This window comes from Chlorocebus sabaeus, chromosome 21 (assembly GCF_047675955.1).
Source record: "Chlorocebus sabaeus isolate Y175 chromosome 21, mChlSab1.0.hap1, whole genome shotgun sequence".
In the NCBI taxonomy this organism is placed as follows: Eukaryota; Metazoa; Chordata; class Mammalia; order Primates; family Cercopithecidae; genus Chlorocebus; species Chlorocebus sabaeus.
This window is the reverse complement of record NC_132924.1, coordinates 123501904-123524267: the sequence shown is the minus strand read 5'-3', so window position 1 is coordinate 123524267 and position 22364 is coordinate 123501904. Positions and strand designations below refer to the sequence as shown.

Here is a 22364-nt window from a genome sequence, read left to right as displayed (position 1 = left end):
GTGGGTGAATTTCAGCCACTGATTTGTGGGTGGGAGCTGAGGGGCCACTGCTGGCTGAGCAAATCTTCGTTGTACATGGTCGCTATCACTAGAAAGCCACAAGGTTGATGACCAGGGTGACTGGAAAGGAGGTAGATTAAATAATCCCCTGAGATTTTGGAGTAGTGTGCAGAGCAAGACATTGGATTTAGGGTAACTCCCAGTCTCTTTTTAGGGGTCCTGCTTCTTGGATTGTCACCTGCAAGTGGCCTTATCCAGCCGGACCACAGTGCATGCAGTTCTTGTAGGACAGCAGACGCTTCAGGAACCACAGAATGTGGGGCACTTGATGTCCCTGGGATAGCTTGGTGCCTCTGTGCAGACCATTGTCCAGAATGTCCTTCTCCCTTCAGTTGATGTTAAAGCTCAAACTCTACCTCCTTTTAAAAGTTTTCTGTGACTTTCCTTGAACAAATTAGGAGGGACTTTCTTCACTATTCTTGAGTTATTCTTTACATGACTTTTTCTTACAGAAAAACAAGCTTCTAGAAACCAGAGACTATTTCTTTCATCTTCGTATCCCCAAAACCTAGAGCAGGCTCTAATCCATAGCCATTTAGTGTTTGTTGAATGAATGAAAGAGCCGAGTCATCACTGACATGTAAGTTGTGAATGTATGTTCACACGTTCTAATGAGTGAGGCTGTGACACTGTGAAAGAAAGAAGACTCTGCTGCGGGGCCGAGTAGTCCTGATGCGTCGCTGGAGGTCGTATTTGATCATAAGGCTGGTGCCTTTCAGAAATGACAAGAACAGGACATACATGTGCCACTCTCTCCTCCCACACCCACAGCAGAGTTTTCGAACTCACTATAGTATTGTTATTTACTGAGCCTTGTTGTGAATTCAGAATCTTTTGTGACACAGCCACTACAGGCAGCTTAATGATGAAAACTAGGATGAGAGAGGAAAGTTTTCCATCAAGAGCATGTTCTCTTTTGATGGCGAGTATGGATATTGTGGTGAAAGGAGAACATTTTTACCTTGAGAGCAGAATATAAGGAGTTTCTAAAGTGGCAGGTAAACTGGAGACACTGCTCCAAAGTGTAGAAAATTTAGGAGGCTGGAACCAAAGACAACTTTTCAAACATGATTGTAGCTTCAGCCGAGGTAGAACTGCCTTTACTGTAAAGGAAATGAGTCATGCAGTGGCAGTCCTGAACCATGGCCCCTCTCACTCGTTTGCTGGTCCTTCCATTGAGATGTGTGGTCTATGTCTTCTTCCTTTCCATTTAGGTGCAATGGTGACCACTGACCAATAGAGTATGGCAGAAGTAGTCATGGGATTTCTGAAGTTAGGTCATAAAAGGTGTGCTACTTCCTTCTTGTGTGTGAGAACGCCCATCTTGAAGCCCTGAGCCTCCATGCAAGAGTTTGATTACTTGAGACCACTATGCTGTGTGGAAGCCCCAGCCCCGTGGGGAGGCCACACATAGGTGCTCGGTCTATAGTTCTAGTTGAGCACAGACCAGTCCAGATGCCAGACATGTAAGGGAAAAAGCTGCCAGACAATTGCTGCCTCCAGTATTAGTATCCAAGATACTATCAGCTTCCGAGTCCTCCCAGCTGAAGCCCCAGACATCATGGATCAGAGAGAAGCCATCTCCAGGGTGTCCTGTCTGAATCCTTGTCCCATTGAGTTCATGAGCATAATAAAATAGTTGTTATTTTATGCCACTAAGTTGAGGTGGTTTGTTATGTAGCAATGGATAACTATAACATGGAATCAGCTCTCAGGCAGTGACGGGGGATCTTGTGAGTTTTACAAACCAGTGCTTGGATGCCCTAGCAAATAAGCATGAGGGTTTAGTAGGCAACCTTTTAACATCCTGGCTAAGTTCTTGGATCAGACATCTGAACCTTATATATATATATATATATATATATATATATATATATTTAACTTTTAAGTTCACAGTGTATGTGCAGGTTTGTTACATAGGTAAATTGCGTCATGGGGTTTGTTATACAGATTATTTCATCACCCAGGTATTAAGCTTAGTACCCATTAGTTATTTTTCACTGTCCTCTCCCTCCTCCCACCCTCCACTCTCTAACAGGCCCCAGTATGTGTTGTTCTCCTCTATGTGTTCTCATCATTTAGCTCCCACTTATAAGTGAGAACATAAGGTATTTTGGCTTCCTGTGTTAGTTTGCTAAGGATAATGGCCTCCAGCTCCATCCATAACCCTGCAAAGGACAAGATCTCTTTCTTTTTTATGGCAGAATAGTATTCCATGGTGTATATACATCACATTTTATTTATCCAGTCTATGATTGATGGGCATTTAGGTTGATTCTATATCTGTCGCCCAGGCTGGAGTGCAGTAGCGCAATCTCGGCTCACTGCAACCTCTGCCTCCTGGTTTCAAGCGATTCTCCTGCCTCAGCCTCCCAAGTAGCTGGGACTACAGGCGCCCACCACCACGCCTGGATAATTTTTATATTTTTAGTAGAGATGGGGTTTTACCATATTGGCCAGGCTGGTCTCGAATTCCTGACCTTGTGATCTGCCCGCCTCGGCTCCCCAAAGTGCTGGGATTATAGATGTGAGCCACTGCACCTGGCCGATTCCGTGTCTTTTCTATTGTGAATAGTGCTACAGTGAACATATGTGTGCATGTGTCTTTATAACAGAATGATTTATATTCCTTTGGGTATACACCCAGTAATGAGATTGCTGGGTCAAATGGTATTTTGTCTTTATACACCTGATATGTTTTCATGAGATATCAGATTCGTCCTGGCCTCAGCCATTAGAAATTCCAGGTTATGGGATGTAACCACCTTGAAGTGGCCCCAGGACGGGGAATCCATGCGGTTCAAAGTAGCAGGTCAATTACCAAATGTATGACCAAAAATTATGAATGTCTCCCCCTAACTGGGAGAGGCACAGCAGTTCTCCCTGCTGAGGAGGGTCCGACAACAGGGACCTGAGTGTATGTGGTGCTCAGGGAGAATTCACTGCCCAGGCAGAGCTGACCTTCCAGGCCTGGGGAGGCTGTGTGCTTGGGAATGGCAGAGTCGCACATGGACAATCATTGAGTGAGTCCACAGAGGCCAAGCTCTGCCTACTTGAGGGTTAGACCAGGCTTCCAGTTTTTTGTTTAAGAAGTGGCATCTTGCTATGTTGCCCAGGCTGTGGGCTTAGACTCCTAGGCTCAAGAAATCCTCCTGCTTCGGTCCGCTGAGTACTTCCAGTTTTTATTAAGAAACAGAAGATGAACATCTGAGGATATCCCCGCCTCGGCACAGGAGCCCGCAGGCCTCCCTGTCTGTCCCTCTGGGCTGTCACCCCTGTGACTGTGGATATCTTGAGGTCAGGGACTTCGTCTTCCTCGTCTTTGTGTCCCAGGCCAATTACATTCTGCTTAAGGGAAGGAGGAACAGTGAGAAATGCTGAAAAGTAGAAGCTGGGGTGTCAGGGAGGGAGGGGGAAAGTAGTACCCATGAGGACCATTCAGGATGGGGCCTGGGAGGAAGCGGAGGGGCCCTAGGATTCTTGGGGCTGCTTTCTCAGGGGTGAGGTCAGGTCCTTCTGCCATCTTGTTAGGGGTGGATGGTGTTGGGGGATGGCACTGTGGTGGCCGCAGGAATGGCCAAAATAACTATTTGGGGCGAGATGCAAAGACTCAACAGGGCAGGGAAGTAAGAATGTGATTTGAGGCTTGTATTTCTGAGGCTCTCAGCTGCTAGTCACTCAACAAGGACTGCCGAGTGCCCGCTGAATGCACAACACCAACAAACAACTGTGAAAAGTCACCCAGGTAAAGTAAGCGATGCCTTTGGTCTTCCAGCTTTCCTCGGTGTGGTGGGTGATGACAGCCACACACCCACAACTCAGTGTGTAAAGGAGCCCCTGAGCCTCTGGTGTCCTCCACCCCCTTGAAATGTTTATCAAAACCACACACACTCTTCCTTTCTGTCTTCTTGGAGGAAGAGAAAGGCTGGAATCAGTTCTGTTGAATTGTTCGGTTTGAAAAGATCCAGGACCCTGCCCCACATGACCTGACTCACCTGCTCCTGCCTCCCCATCACTGGGTCCTGGTTCTGCGGCTGGCCGTGGGTGACTGAGCTCTGAGCAGGGCTGGGAGGGACAGTGTCAGATCCCCCATCTGTTTGCTTGTCTGCTTTCCTCTCTCAGTGGTCCCCCATGATAGAAAACTCCACATCCATTGTATTGGCTCCTATGGCTGCTATAAACTCCGTACCACAAACTTACTGGCCTCAAACAACACCAATGTATTCTTTTACCATCTGAGGTCTTCAGGGCCTTGTTCCTAATGGAGGCTCTGGGGGAAAATCTGTTTCCTTGTCTTTTCCAGTTTCTAGAGGTCGCTTGCATTCCTTGGTTTGTGGCCCCTTCTGTCATCTTCAGAGCCGGCAGTGTGGCATCTTCTCTCTGCTCTTCTCTCCTGTCTCCCTCTCACAAGGGCCTTGTGATTACTCAAGCCCACCTGGATGATCCAGGATAATTTCCCATCTCAAGATCCTTACCTTAATCATGCCCACAGAATTCCTTCCTTGAGCATGTAAGGTAACAGATCCACAGGTCCCAGGGATCATGATGTGGACATCATTGGTGGGGGGTGGGGGGCATTATTCTAGCTACCCCATCCATCCTGGCCAGCTACTAAAGTACCACACATCAGCAATTAGAGTTTTATTTTTCTTTCTTTCCTTCCCTCCGTCCTTTCCTCCCTTCCTCCCTCTTGGAAAATTTAGATTTCAGTTTTTTGAGTAGGTAATACATTCTCACGATTCAAAAATAAAAATAACATAGCACTGGGGCAAGAGGCTGTGTCACCTGGGTTTCTGCAGTCAGTGCTTTCCTGGGCCATGTGCCATGGCCAGGATACTTGGGGCTCCCTCAGCTCCACAGGGAGGGAGGAGACGCTCCTTGCCTCATCCCCATAGCATCTGGCCAGGCCACTGTGCTTTCTCCCCAGCCTCTATCTCCCTACCTGGCCAGCCCGTGGCCCAGCGCTCTCCATCATTCCCCTTCTGTCCCCAAAAGCAAGCAAACAAAGCAACAACAAAACCCCTAACAACTCAATAGAAAGGTTTCCATGGAGAAAGCCTGCCCCATCCCTGTTCTCATCTACCACGCTTCCCTGTAGTCTACACGGAGACCAGTCTAGGGAAACTCCTGTCCTTTCTCACACAAAGTTAGCATGCTGTCTGTATTATTCTATGCCTCTTCTCTTTTGCTATGGCCTGAAGTTTTGCGCTATCAGCACACAGAGTATCCTCATTTGTGTGTTTCTTTTATAATCACCTAGAATTGCACTGTGTGATTGTGCCACAGTTTATTCAACTGGGGTTTTCTACAGATGAGCAGTTGGTTGTTTCCAGACTTTTGCTGTTACAAACAATGCTGCAATGAATCACTTTGTACATATGTCTTTCCTGTATTTGTAGATGGCTCTTGGGGATAAACCCCCGAAGTTGGGTCAGTGTGCCAATGGATAAAGGCATGGTGATCTTGCTAGATCTCCCTGTAGCATCTTCTCTATGGTTGTGCCATGTTGCAAGCCTATCACTGACACTGGAAAATTTCCTTGCAGCCTCCCCAAGAGAAAGTTATCAGTCTCAGATTTTTTTTTTTTTTTTTTTTTTTTTTTTTTTGAGACAGGGTCTCACTGTGTCTGTATTGCCCAGGCTGGAGTGCAGTGGTGTGATCTCAGCTCCTCGGCTCAAGAGATCTTCCCACCCAACCCCCTCTGTCCCAGGACTACAGGCGTACGCCACCCTGCCTGGCTAATTTTTTGTATTTTTTAGGAGAGATGGGGTTTAGCCACGTTGCTCAGACTGGTCTTGAACTCCTGGACTCAAGTGATCCTCCCATCCTTCCGCCTCAGGCTCCCAAAGTGCTGGGATTACAAGCGTGAGCCACCATGCCTGGCCAGTCTCAGATTTTAGAAAAACTAAACTGACAGGTACAGGATTTCAGTGAGCTTCCTTTTTATTAGTAACGCTGGCTTTTCTGGGCTGCAGTAGACCAGTGTGAATAAAGTGCATGCCATGTGTGCACGTCTATGTGAGTGTGTGCATGTCTGTGTGTGTGCATATCTGTGTGAGTGTGCATGTCTGTGTGTGTGCACATCTGTGCGAGTGTGTGCACGTCTGTACGAGTGTGCACGTGTGTGTGCACATCTGTGCGAGTGTGTGCACGTCTGTGTGAGTGTGCACGTCTGTGTGAGTGTGTGCACGTCTGTGTATGTGCACATCTGTGTGAGTGTGTGCACGTCTGTGCGTGTGTGTCCTACACACATGGCCCTGTGCCTCCCCACAAGAAGCAGCACACAGAGTGAAGCTCTGAGGGTTTATTGTCTGCCCCAGTGAGGCTCCTGGGCTTCTTGGGAGGAACTGGGGGCAGGGGCTGGTCACACGGGTCTGTAGGTCCCATTGTAGCTAAAAGGGGGAGGCATCGAGCAGTCCCTGTCCTCAGGGATCCAGCGCTGGACGTAGTTGGGGCCGTTGTCCCGAGGCCACACGATCACAGTGTCTCTGGATGCCAGGGAGGGGTCCTCTGGGAAGAAGTTGAATGGCCGGAGCAGGAAGCCCACGGAGTTCCCAGGTGTGGCTGTGTTGGGAATGTCCTCTGAGTGGGGGACGTGCAGGAAGCCCACCGTCACCCAGGCCACCAGGTCCTGCAGAAGACAGGGTGGGCTTCAGTGGGCAGGGCTGAGTACTGACCACTGGAGGCCACTCTAGCCTTTGATCATTTGCAGTTCTGCCTGCAAACTTGCTGAATTCCTCTCCAGCCCCTTTTTAAAGAGATGGACAGCTCGGTTGTGACCTCTGAACTTGCCGTCCACACAGCAAGGCACAGCTCCTGCAACTGGGGACAGATCTGGGCAGAGGGTGGTTGGGACTCCCTGATGGTGATGAAGATGGTCCTGGGCTGAGCTGGAAGGAGGCATGGCCAGCACTGGGCAGGGCTGGGGACAGGGAAGTACCTCATTTTCAATGTTCTCATTGTTGTGAAGAAACTTCTCAAAGACCACGGGCGGGTCCCAGGGGTCGTTCTGGTGGTAGATGCTGCTGCTACACAGCTCTGACTCCCGGTACTTGGTCACTGCCAGGGGGTACCTGCCAGGCAGAGGCGAAGCAGCTTGGCTCAGGGGCCTGGGCTGGCCCCCCTTAGCCCTACCCAGGGAACAGCTTCAGGGTCAAAATAGAGGAAGATGATTGCCTTCCCCAAGATGAGAGATCATCTCTCCTGGGAGTCGGCAGGACGGGCTGCTGTTAACTGAGGTTCAGGTGATTGTCAGGAGTTCTCCCTGCCCTCCTCCCCAAATACACAAACACATGCCCAGAAGAGCAGGCAACCCTTGCACAACACAGGTGTGAGCTGCGCGGGTCCACCTTCTTTCTTTCTTCCATTTTTTTTTTTTTTTTTGAGATGGAGTCTTGCTCTGTCGCCCAGGCTGGAATGCAGTGGCGCGATCTCGGCTCACTGCAAGCTCTGCCTCCTGGGTTCCCACCATTCTCCTGCCTTAGCCTCCCGAGTAGCTGGGACCACAGGCGCCCGCCACCATGCCCAGCTAATTTTTTGTATTTTTAGTAGAGACGAGGATTCACCGTGTTAGCCAGGATGGTCTTGATCTCCTGATCTTGTGATCCGTCCGTCTCGGCCTCCCAAAGTGCTGGGATTACAGGCGTGAGCCACTACGCCTGGCCAGGATTTTATTAATAACATTTTCTTTTCTCTAGCTTACTTTATTGTAAGAACACAGTATCTAACACATAGAACATATAAAATATGTGTTCATGGAATGTTTATGTAAGTGGTAAGGCTTCTGGTCAACAGTAGGCTATTCGTAGTTATGTTGTGGTGAAGTCATAGTTATGCCTGGCTTTTTTACTGCATTTGGGGGTTGGCACCCCAACCCCCACATTGTTCAGGGTCAGTTGCACACACAGATATACACATACATACACAACACGCATGTGTGCCCAGATACAAAACCACATAGACTCAGAACCCCATAGACACAAACACAGAGAGACACAGACACACACACTGAGGGGAGCCCCTGACCCTCCCCCAGGCCCCCTGGGTCTTCCTCACCTTGCCCAGGTGATGGCCTGCTCCTCCTGCCAGCCTAGGGGCAGCACCTGGTCAGCCATGGAGTGGATCTGCAGGCGGTAGCTGCGCTTGTGGCCCCAGGGGTTCTCCTGGGGGCTGGTAAAGAGCAGGTACCGGGGCAGCTTCCTTTTGAAGCGGAAAGCCGCCTGGCGCTCCCGGGAGTACCGCGTCTGCTCCAGGGTCGGCTGGACAACGCGGTGTCTCGGGCTCCAGGGGTTGGTGATGTTTTCTAGCTTCATCTGCAGTGTCTGGAAGCTGTTCTTGGTGCCTGGAGGTATGCAGGGAGAAGGAGAATGAGAATCAAGCTGCCGAAACTGAAACCTCCTCATTCTGCCCCAGGATCTCCATCCTCCACCACATCCAACAGCCAACTGTCTAGAATAACCTGGATGTTGGGGGATGCCCTGGGCAGCTGTGGTGATTCCATTACCACTCTGGGAAGTTCCTCTCAAGAGCTGTGCTCATGCCCATCTGCTGTGGCTGCAATCCCAGAGAAGGGGCACCCATTTTTCTCCAGGCATGTGAGGCTCTGTCCAGAGAGGTGGCTGGGGCTGAGGGGTAGGAGCCGCCTGTCTGGTCCTGGTGGACTTGTTGGGTCTGGTGGCATCAGTCATTCTACCCATGCCATTCTTTTATGGTGACATCATCCGGGAGACACCCTGAGTATTCCCAGACGACACTACATTCCATCTCAGAGCACTAGACAGTGACATTTCTTACCCTCCTAGGCACTGTCCCCTCCCTTGCCCCACTCACAGTCCCCAGGGTCAGAACAGGGTCCACACTGTTGCATCTAGGGCAACCCTCGGCAGTGTTTGCTTTCACCATTTTTCCGGGACACACACATTTCTAGCTTTAGGTTTTACAGAAGCAGGCTTGGCAAATGCTCCTAACTTTCCACCACCAGGGAGTTACAGCGTCGTCTCCTGGGAGTTTAAGTGATTGGTTGGATGCAGATGCTTGAACGGGAGAGTCTTGCTTTGAGTCCTACCTGCTACATCCAGGTCGACGCGGTAGTGCACCAAGTGAGTGTGTATGTTGCCAATCAGGTGGGTGTGCAGGCGAGTGCCGTGGCGCAGCCCCTCAGGAGTGTAGAAGGTGGCGTAGACGTAGCCAGTGGCATGCATCTTGGCCTCCATCACCCCGTTGGGGTAGAAGATGAAGTCCCAAATGTAATCATAATTGTAGACAGTTGAAGTTGTCCGCAGCACCAGCACCTGGCCCTTCAGCCCGCCATAGAAGTTGAAGCCACCTTTAAAGTTGGAATTAAAGTGCCGCCGAAGGGGCACCCCTGTGGGCATTTCAAAGAGGCAGAGGGCTCGGGGATAATGGACCGGGTCATCGGTGTCGTAGTAGTGGAAGGTGTCCAGGTAGGTGGCAGTCTCCGGGCAGTCGATGCCGGGGGCTAACTCATGAGTGAGGCTGCCCAGGCCATAGCCCACATCGAGGTACTTGGTCTGCATGCCTGCAGGTGTGTGTCCTCCATACAGGGCCACTGCCTCTTGCACGCTGACCTCATAGGCAATGCGCTCTCCACCAAACTGCACGTTCAGGATCTGCAGCCCGGAGGAGGAGCGAAGCCGGAAGGCAAAGCTCCAACCCCCATAGAGCACAGCATTGCCCTCCAGCCTGAAGCGAGGGCCGTGGGGCTGGACAAAGCGGGGGCCGCTCACATGGATGGGGCTGGGGAAGTCCCCGCGGGGCTTGTAGGAGGAGTAGAGGGGCGGCTCCTCTGTGCTCTCATGCCCCTTGCCCCTAGGCAGTGGGTCCTCCAGGACCACCACGTCCACCTCTCCATCTGCATACTTCCGAGCCAGTTCCTCTGGGCTCCCATAGAACTTCCCGTTGTACCACACCTGCTCCACGGCCCAGTGCCGGGCATCTGTGCTCCCATGATCCACGAGGAGCTCCAGCCCAGTGGGGTGCAGAAAGTAGCCTTCTACATAGCGCTGTATGATGAGCCAACTGCGGCGCTGGCCAGAAGCCATGCCCCGGGGGGCCACGTCGGTGAAGGCCAGGCATCTGTCATGGCAGTCTTGGAATGAGAAGCCTGTGGTATTGAGGAAGAACTGATGCAGGGGCTTGGTGGCTTCCTGCAGGGTGTGGCTGAGGAGGGCATACTCTGCTGTGGAGACGGGCCTCGATGCCCAGGAGGACTGGTGCCCAGGCCTGGGGGACAGTGCTCGCATGTAGCGGGGCCCTGGCAGGGGCCCCACAGCAAACTCAGTGATATTTGGGTGCTCCTGGTCACCAAAGAAGATGACGGCACGGGCTTCCCGCACAGGCTGCCTTTCGCCTTTATCCAGAAACCTCAGCACATGGTGCTTCTTGGGCAGCAGCATCTCGATGAGAAACACAGTGTTCTTGGTCATGGTGGGGGCCCTAGAGGGCTGCAGCCTCAGCTCCTTCTTGGACCAGAGGAAGCTGTGCACTGCTTTCAGCTCTTGGTTGCTCAGGTCTGAAAACACCCCTGCCTTCCTGTGCAGAGTTCCCAGGGAGGGCTCTGCCATGGCCATCTGCAGCATCAGGATGGCAGCCACGGCCCAGCCCAGGGCGGGGGTCTCTCGCTCCATTGCTCTGGAATGCAGTAGAGGAGATGAACTTAGTTGTCTTATGGGCAGAAATGGGCTTCCCTCAGGTTAGGGCCATGGAATTTCCCTATGGACTGAGCTTCCTCCCCTTGCCCTGCCCCAAGCTGGAGGCTGTCCTGGGGCAGCTGGGGTCCCGTGCATAGTCCCCAGTGCTGTCGGGCATCTGTCTGCATTCAGCCATTCTATTTCTACCCTCTCCTCACTCTGTAAACGTCCTCCAGTCCTGCGGCCTTCCTTACTCAGGGGAATGCTCTTGTTTTTGTGCATTATCTCAGCCAGGGGCGCCGTGAGTCACAGAGGGCAGGCTGGGCCCCTGCCCATGCCCCCAGGTGCTTCTTGTGTCCTGGAGAAGCAGATGCCTGTATTAACAGCAAAACTACATTTCTGACACAACAAATTCCTTTTAGGTAGATAGATTTTGAAATTTAGTGTAGAAATTCAAAGGTAGGCTCTGGAGTCAGGCTGCCCGAGTCGAGTCCCAGTAACCCGTGCCACTAGGACTTGCTGTGTGGCCTCGGGCACGCTGCTTAAACTCTCTGGGCCTTCATGTTCTTAGTTATAAAATGAAAATAACAACAATAGTGCTTAGCTCCTAGGGTTGTGGATATAAATCAATTAAACAGTACATATAAAGTGTTTGTAACAATGTCTGCCATATAGGAAATGCATGAGAAATGTCAGCTGCTCTTCTTGTTAAATGAAAGACAGGCTATCGACAGCAGCACATTTAAAGTTTTATGCAATGTAGAGTGATTCAGGTGTGATTAGGCTGCAGACTGATGGCTTTGGGGGTGAGGTGGAGGTGCCCAATCCCGCCCGGCCTTCTTTGTGCCCCATTCAGCTCTCTTGTTCACCCAAGGCTACTCGGAGGGGACCTCAGGGAGGGGTTCATCTTAGGGAGATGCCTTTTCCTTTCTCAAGGAAGGTGGGTCAGGGTCTTCACCTCATAACCCCGTTCCCTAAGCAGCTGTAAAATCCTGTGCTTGTAGCTGCGAGCCTCCTGCAGGGCTGGGAGACATGGTGGCCACAACTCCGTCTTCCCGTGTGCTATGTGCGAAGTCTCTGGGAGACTGTAGCTCTCAGCTGTTGCGCTGCTGCCGCAGAGGCTGGCTGGAATTAGCTCCCAGTTCCCAGTCTCAGTTTCTCCAGACCCTAACTTGTCCTCCTGGGTACTGTGGGCTCTTCCTGGAAGGCTGCCGTCACCGTGAAATTTCCCTACAGAAACACTGCCCTCGCGGCCTTGCACCTCCTTCCTCTAGGCTCTGGGTTGACCTGGGAGCCCCGCTTCAGGATTCCTCCCTGTCTCAGCTGTGCTTTTCACTTCCTGCAAGCAGCGCCCGAGGCACAGACACTTGACTTACAAGGTGGATGCACAAGTGGGTTGGACTCTGAGAGATCCTTGTTTTCATAGGTAGTGGCCTTTTTCTCCCTAAATCAGAAGCCCTGGGGGTAAACCTGGAGAAAATGTGTTCTCCTGTGCAGACAGACAGGTAGCAGAGAGTGTTAATCCACTCCTGTCTCAGACCTCTGCCTGGCCCAGCCTCCTCCCAGGGGGTCCAGGCTGTCTGCAAGGCAGGCCCCGAGGATTTCACCTGGAAAGTCGGTGGCACAGGGTATGAGGCGGAACAGGTGCAGCAGCTCCACTTTGGGTGTATCATGGAGTGTCCCACTGAGGAAACCTGACCATCATGAGCGCTTTTCATTTCTTGCTTTTGTTTTTGGAAAATGCGTTTACACATCACATTTCCGAAGCACAAATGTTGGGAACACAATCCATGTGTTAACTAGAGGCCCTGTTTTCCTCGTGGCTTTTTTCCTCCAGAGAAGCTCAGCTGCACATCGTCCCTCCCCACCCGACTCTGGGCCAGTGTCACATCCGTTGCCACCTTTTGAGGTCAGCTGAAACCCTGCACTGCTGAGGAGCGCTCTGTTTTTGGCCCCAACTAACATACTCATTTCTCCACTAGTCCCCTTAGCACTTTGTATTTAATTTGTGCATGATGGGCAGTTCTTGATTCATAGATAAATGAAAGGTGTTGGCTGGGCCTGTTTTATCACCCGATGGCTCTCTAGCCCTGGAGGCCACGGTCAAGGCTGATCTGAGATGTCCTTCTTCCCCTTTCCCATGCCCCCCTCCCCAAGGGCTCTCAACTTGCCCTCATTTTGCTCCATGGTCATGGCCTCTCCTGGGGACGTCTCTCTGGTTGCCTTGTCTTGCCCTCTGGTGCTGGCAGAAGACCCTGGAACCCACATGATCTTGGGCTCTCAGAGGCCCTGCTCACCTGGATGGAGCAGGTGAGGCAGGGGCTGCAGGTGGAACTCAGAGCCAGCAGGAAGAATATGAGGTGAGTTCTTGTGTTCTCCTATTAAATATTGGCCAGGCCTCTTTTTTTTCCTTTCAATAGACTATTTTTTTTTTTTTTTTTTCCTGAGACAGAGTCTTGCTCTGTAGCCCAGGCTGGAGTGTAGTGATGCGATCTTGGCTCACTGCAACCTCTGCCTCCCGGGTTCAAGCAATTCTCCTGCCTCGGCCTCCTGAGTAGTTGGGATTATAGGTGTGCACCACCATGCCTGGCTAATTTTTTGTTTTTAGTAGAGATGGGGTTTCACCATGTTGGTCAGGCTGATCTTGAACTCCTGACCTCAGGTGATCCAAACGCCTCAGCTTCCAAAAGTGCTGGGATTACAGGCATGGGTCACCGGGCCTGGCCCCAAATGGACTTCTTATTAGACTTAAAAAATATATATAGAGAGAGTCAGGATCTCACTATGTTGCCCAGGCTGGTCTCAAACTCCTGGGCTCAAGCGATCCTCCCACCTTGGCCTCCCAAAGTGCTGGGATTACAGTAGACTTTTTTTTTTAGTAGACTTTTAAAAATAGACTTTAATAGATTTCTTAATAGACTTTATAAAGTCTGTTAAAAGTCTTTAAAAAGTCTATTAAAAGTCTTTTAACAAATTTTATAAAGTCTAGTAAAGTCTTTTAATAGACTTTTTAAACAGGAGTTTTAGGTTCATGGCAAAACTGAGCAAAAGGTATTGAGTTTCTATATACTCACAGCCCCTATACACTCAGCCTCCCCATTGTCAATATCCACACCAGAGCCGTGCATTTATTACAGCTGAGGGACCTGCACATCACTCTCACCCGGAGCCCACACTTGACATCAGGGCTCACTCCTGCTGCTGCATATTCCGTGGGCTGGACAAATGGACAATGACATGGATCCAGCATTAGAGTAGCACACAGAGTAGTGCCACCTCCTCTGTGCTCCACCTCTTTCTCCTGAACCCTGGCATTCACTGCTCTTTGTATTGTCTCCATAGTTTTGCCTTTTCCAGAACGTCCTGTATTTGGAATCTTACAGTCTGCAGCCTTTTCAGGTTGACTTCTTTTGCTTGGCAGTGTGCATTTAGGGTACCTCCATGTCCTTTCATGGCTGGGTCTCCTTTTTTACAACCTCTTATCCCCATGTTTCGTTTTGCTTTTCCAGGAAGGAGAAAGATGTAGAAGAGACCTTTGCTTTCCCCAGGACAAACCTCTGTCCCCATGTGCAGTGGCAGCGGGGGCGGTGGCAGCGGGGGCGGTGGCTTGCGGTGGCAGCGGGGGCGGTGGCTGGCGGTGGCGGCGGGGGCGGTGGCTGGCAGTGGCAGCGGGGGCGGTGGCTGGCGGTGGCAGTGGGGGCGGTGGCAGTGGGGCCGGTGGCTGGCGGTGGCAGTGGGGGTGGTGGCTGGCGGTGGCAGTGGGGGTGGTGGCTGGTGAGACCTCCAGGCAAGAACAGGAAGCAAGCTCTCTCCCCGCTTACCCTCCTCTCTGAGCTTTCCTTGCTCCACCCTGGCCAGCTGTTGCCTGCCACCAAGCACCCGGGCACCTTCTGTGATGTGCTGGGCTCCTGCCCTCACTTCCTGGCCCTCCTCCCTCTGTGTCCCGTTCTTCTGCCCCTCACTCCGTGCCCTCCTTCCACTGCTTTTCTTCCCACCAGGTCAGCCCCTTCTTGACTCTCCCGAATACCCATCAGAACGCACCTGTGTGCTCTGCTCCCAGTTCGCTCTGCTTCCAGCCTTTGCCCTTAAGCTGATCTCTGACTCCTTCTTGAAGTCAATCAGACCCCGCCCTGCAGGGAGGGACCAGGTGAGGCCTGGGCTGGCCTATGGCTTGGGAGATGCCTCTGTGGGCAGCTACAGTGGCGTGAGGGGGTGTGAGGAAGCTGACTGTGCAGCACACATGTCCTGAGTCCGTTTCTGGACAAGTGCCGCCTTCCGCAATAATTTGCTTTGGCTTCTCTGTGATGAGCCATGCAATGCCACAATCTGTTAATTTAGGTGGCATGTTTTGGAGGCAGAGATAAGGACAAGGGGCCATTTTCTAGCTGGTAGTCTTACCTGAAGCTGACAGATGGACCAGGGCAGGGGCTGATAGAGGCTGGCACCTACAGCAAAACAGAGAATTCAATCACACCTAGAACAAGACACCAGAGGCAGAACCGTTTGGGAGGAGCAGCCACTCAAGACCAGTTGCAAACCTTGGTGGCTTTTTAACCATCTTTGGGACCCTGACCAGATTCAGAAAGGAGAAAGGACTTGGCGGGGAGAAAGCTGGCCAGGGGTTAATGATTGCTGACAGTTAGAGATAGCACTTGGGCAAAGACCGTAGCCTGTCAGTTGTTGGCTGCTTGCCTTTCTTAAGGAGGTCCAGGCCTGGAGAGGGGCAGTGCTATATACAAAGTTGGAGCTAGGAGGCCAGAGGTCACAGCTCACAGACGTCCTGTGGCTAAATCTTGATATTTTGCTTTCAGAAAGTCACAGCCCGTCAAAGCTAATTTGAGAGGATCTAGAGACTGAGATTGTTTCCATGAAACCGCAGAGAAGAAACAGAGCCACCCGCTCCCGCACCAGGACCTGCTGGGGCTGTGCCAGGGAAGCTCACTCGATTAGATCTTCATGGGAATGAAGCCAACATCATAGCTTTTGTCCCTGATTAGGGAAGGTGGGTTTGCAAAAAAGAAAATTCTATTATTTTCTGAGGGAGGGCCATTGGTCATAAGGGGCCCTGGTGAGGTCCTGATGGCTTGGGCAACCCCAACCAGATAGGGCAGAACGTTCATCTCCAAGTGCTGGCTCTGCTTCTGCCACTGGCTGGTGGTCTTATACTTGACAGTCATTAATTCATTCAACAAATGTTTATGGAGCAACCATTCTGCATCAGGGAGACACAGCAATGAACAAACAAAACCAAACCCTCTATGGAACTCACATTTCAGTGAGGAGGGTATCCAACAGTGAAGCTTGTAAGCCACCATAGCAGACCTCCTCACTGGGACAGCCGATGACAGGGGCTGGCCCTGGGTTGGCATCTCAGAACTGAACTTTCGGGATCCTGCCCCGCTGTGCCGGCCTGCTGACTGTTTTTACGGACAATGTGATTTGTGAACACCTGCTTTCCTATTGGGAGTCTGGAATCTTGTTAGTTGTGGTAGGCAGAGGGTGTGCCTATGTGACCAGCCCCAACCTCTGCCCCAGCTCTGAGCTTCTACTTCCCTGGGGAGACGCAGGGTGCAGGGTATGCTCCGTGCAGCCTTCACGGGAGGGAGAGCTCAGCGAGTCTGTGCCCCGACCCCTCCAGACCCTGCCATGTCCTTGCTGTGTCTTGGCCATGGGTATAACTGTCTGTTTAGTCTGGTGACTCCTAGTGAAGCTCTGAGAGCAGAGGTGCCATGAGGTGTCACGGGTGTTCACAGAGGTGTCCTGCAGGTGTTGGCAGCAAGTGGTGACCCAGTGTGCTCCAGAGGGGCACATGCTCAGGGGAAAACAGAGCGGGGGCGGGGTTAGACATGTGGCGGGGCGGGTGGGGGGAGGTGCAGGGCCTAACCTTTCAGAAAGGGGACTCCTCTTCTCCTCAATGTGGTGAAGGAGTGGGCCACAAGGATGCCTGGGGGGTGTTACATTTCAGGCTGAAGGAGCAAGGAGTGCAAAGTCCCCGATGCAGAGTGAGGGGACTGCTGTTGCCAGGGGCAAGTGGTGGGAGATGGGTTCAGAGAGTGACCAAACACCCTGGGCAAGGCTGTCACTGGGATTTTACTCTGAGCCACCTGGGAAGCCTCTGTCAGGTTTGTGCAGAGGCCAGAACTGACCTGCCTCTAGCAGGTGCCATCTGGAGGTGCTGGGGGAGACAGAATGCAAGAGTGAAGGCTGCAATGATGGCAGGAGCAGGGAGCAGGTCAGGAGGTGGTTGCAACAGTCTTGGTGGACGAGGCTGGTTGCCTGGTCAGGGTTGCAGGGGTGGAAGTGATGAGAAGTGGCCAGATTCTGGATATAGCTGGAAGCGAAGCTGGGCAGGGGATTTGCTGAGGGCTGGGATATGAGACTCGAGGGAAAGGAGTCGGGTGTCCCCAAGTTCGGGCAGAGGTTCTGCTCTGCTGGGGCAGACAGGAGCTGAGTCAGGATGCTCCAGTGTGTGAGCATGGCCGGCTGCTGGCTGAGCCCAATTCTGGACTTCGATGCTGGATCCCAAGGCACATGAGGGGCAAGGGTGGAGGGAGCCCCAAGGAGACCTTTCTGAGGAGTCAGAGACCAGGGCTGGGTCCTCCAGGTGCTCTTTGTGTTTTCGCTGACCATGCCTGGCCGTGCTGGCCAGCTGACAGCTTCCCCGTCAAATCCTACATTCCTCCCTCCCTGCGGCTGTGTCTGGCAGCTGGAGTGGGGCAGTAGACATAGCAGAATTCCTCCTTCCTCATGGCTCTCTTTAGTAGCTACCTCACGTTCTTAAAGAAGAAAAAAATCAAGAGGCCAGAAAATCAGGAAGCAGAAGTTAAAATCTGTTGCTGATCTTTGAAATAAAGAATTTGTGTTGGTAGACATGTGACCTTGTGTGGTGCAGGGATGTGTTTGTGTTAAACCATTTTGGTGACTATGACATTCCAGGTGCATACTGGACGTAACACATAGGATTTCAGAAATCCCAGAACAGTCATAACCTCTGTGCAGCCCTTTGCTGAGCAAAATTTTGGAACGAAATACAACAGCATGATCACTGGCATGGGATGTAGAGCCAGAAGACCTGGCTTTGAATCCAGATTCTACTTCTTTTAGTTGGATGTTATATGGGAAAAGCAGTTAACTTTTCCTTTTAGAGAAGGTGATTTTCTCTGGTGTTATGATTTGATTTCTTGGTTTTTAATTTTTGTGTATCTGTTGTATGTTTTTTGATTTGAGATTACCATAGGGCTTGCAAATACTCTTATAATCTATTATTTTAAGTTGATAACAACTTAACACTACTTGCATAAACAAACAAACTAAAAAGCAAAAAGAAAACTAATAAAGACTTACTCTTTATCTTTGTTCCCATACTTTTTTTTTTTGAGACAGCATCTCACTCTGTATCCAGGCTGAATCGAGGTGCATGGTGTGATCTCGGCTCACTGTCACCTCCGCCTCAGGGCTCAAGCGATTGTCCCACTTCAGCCCCCAGAGTAGCTGGGACCACAGGCGTGAGTCCCCATGCCAGCTAATTGTATATTTTGTAGAGATGGGGTTTCGCCATGTCACCCAGGCTGGTCTTGAATTCCTGAGCTCAAGCAATCTGCCCACCTCTGGCCTCCCAAAGTGCTTGGATTACGGGGGGCCCTCTGGGATTACAGGCATGAGCCACCATGTGAGGCCTTCCCCCACTTTTTAACTCTTGATGTTTCCATTTATATCTTACTGTACTGTCTATGTTTTGAAAAGTTGTTACTATTTTTGACTGGTTCATGTTTTGGTCTTTCTACCTAAGAGTAGTTTACACACCACAGTTACGGTGTTATATTCTGTGTTTTTCTGTGTACTTACTAATACCAGTGAGTTTTGTATCTTTAGATAATTTCTTATTGCTCATTAACATCCTTTTCTTTCTGATTGAAGTACTCCCTTTAGCATTTTTTTGTAGGACAGGTCTGGTGTTGATGAAATTCCTCAGCTTTTGTTTGTCTGGGAAAGTATTTCTCTTTCCTGTTTGAAGGATCTTTTCACCAGATACAGGATTCTAGAGTAAAAGTTTTTCCTTCAGCACCTTAAATGTGTCATGCCACTATCTCCTGGCCTGTAAGATTTCCACTAAAAAGTCTGCTGCCAAATGTATTGGAGCTCCATTGTATGTTACTTGTTTTTTTTTTTTTTCTCTTCCTGCTTTTAGGATCATTTTTAAAAAAATCCTTGACCTTTGGGAGTGTGATTATTAAATGCTCTGAGGGAGTCTTCTTTGAGTTCAATCTGCTTGGTGTTCTATAACCTTCTTGTACTTAGATCTTGATATTTTTCTCTAGTTTTGGGAAGTTCTCTATTACTATCCCTTTGAATAAACTGTCTACCCCATCTCTTTTTCAACCTCCTCTTTAAGGCCAATAACTCTTAGATCTGCCCTTTTGAGGCTATTTTCTAGATCCTGTAGGTGTGCTTCATTTTTATAATTTTTTTGTCTCTTCTGGTGGTATAATTTCAAATAGCCTGTCCATTCTCACTAATTCTTATTTCTGCTTGAGCAGTTCTGCTATTAAGAGACTTTGATGCATTCTTCAGTATGTCAGTTGAAATTTTCAACTCCAGAATTTCTGTTTGATTCTTTTAAATTATTTCAATCTCTGTTAAATTTATCTGACAGGATTCTGAATTCCTTCTTGGTGTTATCCTGAATTTCTTTGAGTATCTTCAAAACGGTTATTTTGAATTCTCTGTCTGAAAGGTCACATATCTCTGTTTTTCCAGGTTGGTGCCTTATTTAGTTCATTTGGTGAGGTCTTGTTTTCCTGGATGGTTTTGATGCTTGTGGATGTTAGTCAGTGTTCGAGCATTAAAAAATTAGGTATTTATTGTAGTGTTTGCAGTCTGCGTTTGTTTGTGCCTGTCCTCCTTGGAAACACTTTCCAGGTATTCAAAAGGACTTGGGTGCTATGATCTAAGCTGTATCTGCTTTAGTGGGCACCCCTAGCCCAGTAACACTGTGGTTCTTGCACACCTGTAGAGGTGGTCTTTGATAAGGTCCGGAAGATTTCTCTGGATTACCAAGCAGAGACTCTTTTTTCTTCCCTTACCTTCTCCCAAACAAATGGAGTCTCTGTCTCTGTGTTGAGCTGTCTGGAGCCAGGGGTAGAGTAACACAAGCACCCCTATGACCAACACCACTGGGACTGCGCTGGGTCAGATATGGAGTATCAGCACAACCCTGGGTCTTGCCCAAGCCCTGCTGTAACCACTACTTGGCTACTGCCTATTTGCTCAAGGCCCTAGGGCTCTACAATCAGCAGGTGGTGACGCAGCCAGGCTTATATCCTTCCCTTCAAGCTGGTGAGTTCCCCTAGGTCCTGCGTGGGTCCAGAGATGCCATCTGGAGCCATGGATGGGAGTCTAAAACCTTAGAATCTACCTGTTGTTCTATTCTACTGCAGTTGAGCTGGAACTCAAACCACAAGATGCAGTCCTTCTCATTCTTACATCCCGTTTCCACAGGCAGAGGAGCCTCACTAGGCCCATGGGGAGTACTGCCAGACTACCACTGATGCTCAGTTAAGGACCAAAGGAGCTTCAGTCAGCTTGTGGTGAATGTTGCCAGGCATAAGAACTCATCCTTCAAGACAGTGGGCTCCCTTGGCCCATGGAGTGTACAGAAATGTCCGGGAACTAGGGCCCGGAATGGGGGCCTCACAGCCTTTATCAGTGCTCTAGCATACTGTGGCTGAGCTGGTATCCAAAATGCAAGACGAAGTCCTCTTTACTCTTCCGTCTTCTCTCCTCAAGCAGAAGGAAGGGGTCTCTTTTGGAGCTGTGTGCTGTGCTGCCTGGGGTTTGGGAAGGAGTGGCACAAGCACTTTCTTAGATACCACAGCTGGTGTCTCATGTGCCCCACCAGTTCACTAACTCCAAGCCCAGTTCAGCGCTAGGTCTTGCCTAGGAATTGCAGTCCTTGTCACATAGACTGCTCCTCAAGTTCACTCACGGTCCCAAAGCACTCCAGCCAGTGGGGGCGAGGCTTGCTGGAACTCATGCTCTGACCACTGGACTGGGTGAGTACCCTCTGGGCAGGGCTGGTTCAAATGTTCTCTCCATGGGTGGGTGTCAGCTGAGTACAGCTCAGTTTTGTTTTCTGCTGTAACATAGCTGCACTGAGATCAATGCAAAGCCTCACAGTCATGGCATTCTCCCTCTCTCAAGTATACATACAGATTCTCTGTGCTACATAGCCACTGCCAGGGGATGGGGAAAGGGTGGCATCAGCAACTCAAGACTGTCCTTCTCACCCTCTTCAGTGCCTCTTTCAGCAATATGAAGTCAAAACCAGGCACTGTGAGTGCTCACCTGATTTTTGGTTCCTATGAAAGTGCTCCTTTTGAGTAGATAGTTGTCAGACTTGGTGTTCTTGAGTAGAGGTAGAGATGGAGTCCTTTATTCTGCCATCTTGCCCTCCCCCTAGGGTAAAGAAGTTAATTTTTTAAACCTCAGTTTTCTCATTTGTGAAATGGGCACAATAACAGATACGAAGGTGTGACAAAATTGTTGGCATCAGATGAGGTAAAAGGTATGTAAAGCACCTAACTAATGTTTTTGACAAATAGAAATCACTCAGTAAAGGTTAGCTATGATGATAATGATGGATACAGTTGGGGAGGTATGAATGTGGGTAATACAGAGGACTCCAGGGGCCCTGAGATGTGCTGAGTGTGTGTGAGGGCTCCTTGACTTTTCTCCTTCCCTTGCTCCATAAGATCAGAGAGTTGGTTTCGTTCACATCTGTCTTGTTTAGTTCACATCTGTCTTGTTTAGTTCACATCTGTCTTAGTAACAAGCCAGTTTCCCTAAAGGCTTTTCATTCACCCCCCTCTCTTTTCAAAACTCTTATTTTTCTTTCTAAGTGTTCTTTTCCTTCTGCATGTAAGTTGTTGGCCATCTCAGGATCAAAACTTCCAGAACCAGCTGGCTTTGTAGCCAGCCCTGGGCTTGGACCTGCTCACTCACTAAGGTGGTACCTTCCAGCCCCCTTTACTGATGAGGTGGCCCTGTCAATCTGTAATTTGTCAGAGATACCACTGGGAAGAAATTAACCCAAAAGCATAATGAACCTGGGAAGTCAAAGCCAAAGCCAAAGTGAGCTGTGACTGAGCCACTGCACTCCAACTTGGGCAACAGAAGGAGACCCTGACTCAAAACAACAACAACAGCAACGACAACAAAGACTGCAATTTCCTTCAAGATACAGCAGTTGGCTCCTTGTCAGTATCTAACTGGCTTTGAAGTTCTTCCTGTTCTAATTCCTAAATAGCTCTGGATTTCTCTCCAGTCTCACAATCTTTACTATCATTGTCTACATCAAGGATTTTCAACCTTGGCACCATTGATAGTTTGAGCCTGATCATGCTTATGGGCCTGTCCTGTGTGCAGTAGGACATCTCTGGCCTCAACCCACTAGAGGCCAAAAGCAGCCACTGCCCTATCAGGACAACCAAGAATGTCTTCAGACATTGCCAGTCATTTCCTGGGAGGCAAAACTGCTGCCCTGCTGAGAACTTCTGGTCTACATTTAAGCCCTCGTGATTTGACCTGGAAACTGCAATTGCCTCCAGACGCCCTGGCTCTCCTCCTGAGCACCTCCAATCTGCCCTTCATGCTTTT

At 50.1% G+C, this 22364-nt stretch overlaps 1 protein-coding gene across 1 annotated transcript; it reads right to left on the bottom strand.

Annotated features, from left to right (window-relative positions):
- Nucleotides 1-6134: 6134 nt before the first annotated feature.
- AOC1 (amine oxidase copper containing 1) lies at nucleotides 6135-10706 on the bottom strand. The gene is made up of 4 exons (XM_007983450.3): nucleotides 9125-10706; nucleotides 8116-8401; nucleotides 7001-7133; nucleotides 6135-6691 (listed from the first exon to the last, which is right to left on the bottom strand). The coding sequence occupies exons 1-4, from the start codon at nucleotides 10704-10706 to the stop codon at nucleotides 6425-6427; spliced, it is 2268 nt and encodes a 755-aa protein (XP_007981641.1). The 3' UTR covers nucleotides 6135-6424.
- Nucleotides 10707-22364: the final 11658 nt, after the last annotated feature.